The following is a 571-nucleotide window of genomic DNA, read 5'->3' as shown; positions in this document are numbered from 1 at the left end:
CTATTTTTCCTTTGATTCGCTTTGGACTTGTTGGATTTCTTCGCCTTCTTTTGGCTCTTCTATATATAAAAAGAGAATAATAGATTAATAAAATTAATAAATAAAAAAAATAAATAGAGGAAAATTTATCTTCCACAACTTACCGCGTTTGCCGCCGCAGCAGCCACTTCGGCCTGTTTACGCTTTTTTTCCTCTTCCTGATCTAATTCCTTAATACTTTCTTCCAGCATATTCGGCCAAAAATCACCTTCAAAGTATGGCAAATCCGCCGCGGACGAAAGTCTGTCTTCCATGACTTGTTCCAAAATGTCCTGCACACAAAAGTTTTATTTGTATATCTTTCTCTCAACGCGCGTAAATAATAAAAAATATTTGGCAGAAAATATGTCGTCTGCAAATCCTATGTCCATTGTTTTTAATAACAAGAACATTAGCTTATACAGCAGACATTTATTTAAGTCTCATTTGACTCCAATATGATACTGCAACACTTATTGGAAACACTGGAGACTAGATATTAAAAAATAAAACAAAAAATAAAACGCGTTTTTGAACCAACCTTATAACTAAA

The 571-nt window shown here is 33.5% G+C and overlaps 1 protein-coding gene across 1 annotated transcript in view; it reads right to left on the bottom strand.

The window, feature by feature from the left end:
* The window catches only part of LOC115244735 (CREB-binding protein-like), a gene marked incomplete at its 5' end in the record, with an annotated part of 12,264 nt that overhangs the window by 4,588 nt on the left and 7,105 nt on the right, over positions 1 to 571 (bottom strand). The window contains 2 exon segments of the mRNA XM_029822654.1: positions 9 to 59; positions 144 to 173. Of these exon segments, the coding sequence (XP_029678514.1) occupies positions 9 to 59; positions 144 to 173 (81 nt within the window).

The sequence above is a fragment of the Formica exsecta genome, unplaced genomic scaffold (assembly GCF_003651465.1).
Source record: "Formica exsecta isolate Colony F162 unplaced genomic scaffold, ASM365146v1 scaffold843, whole genome shotgun sequence".
Classification (NCBI taxonomy): Eukaryota; Metazoa; Arthropoda; class Insecta; order Hymenoptera; family Formicidae; genus Formica; species Formica exsecta.
This window is presented reverse-complemented; position numbering and strand designations above follow the sequence as displayed.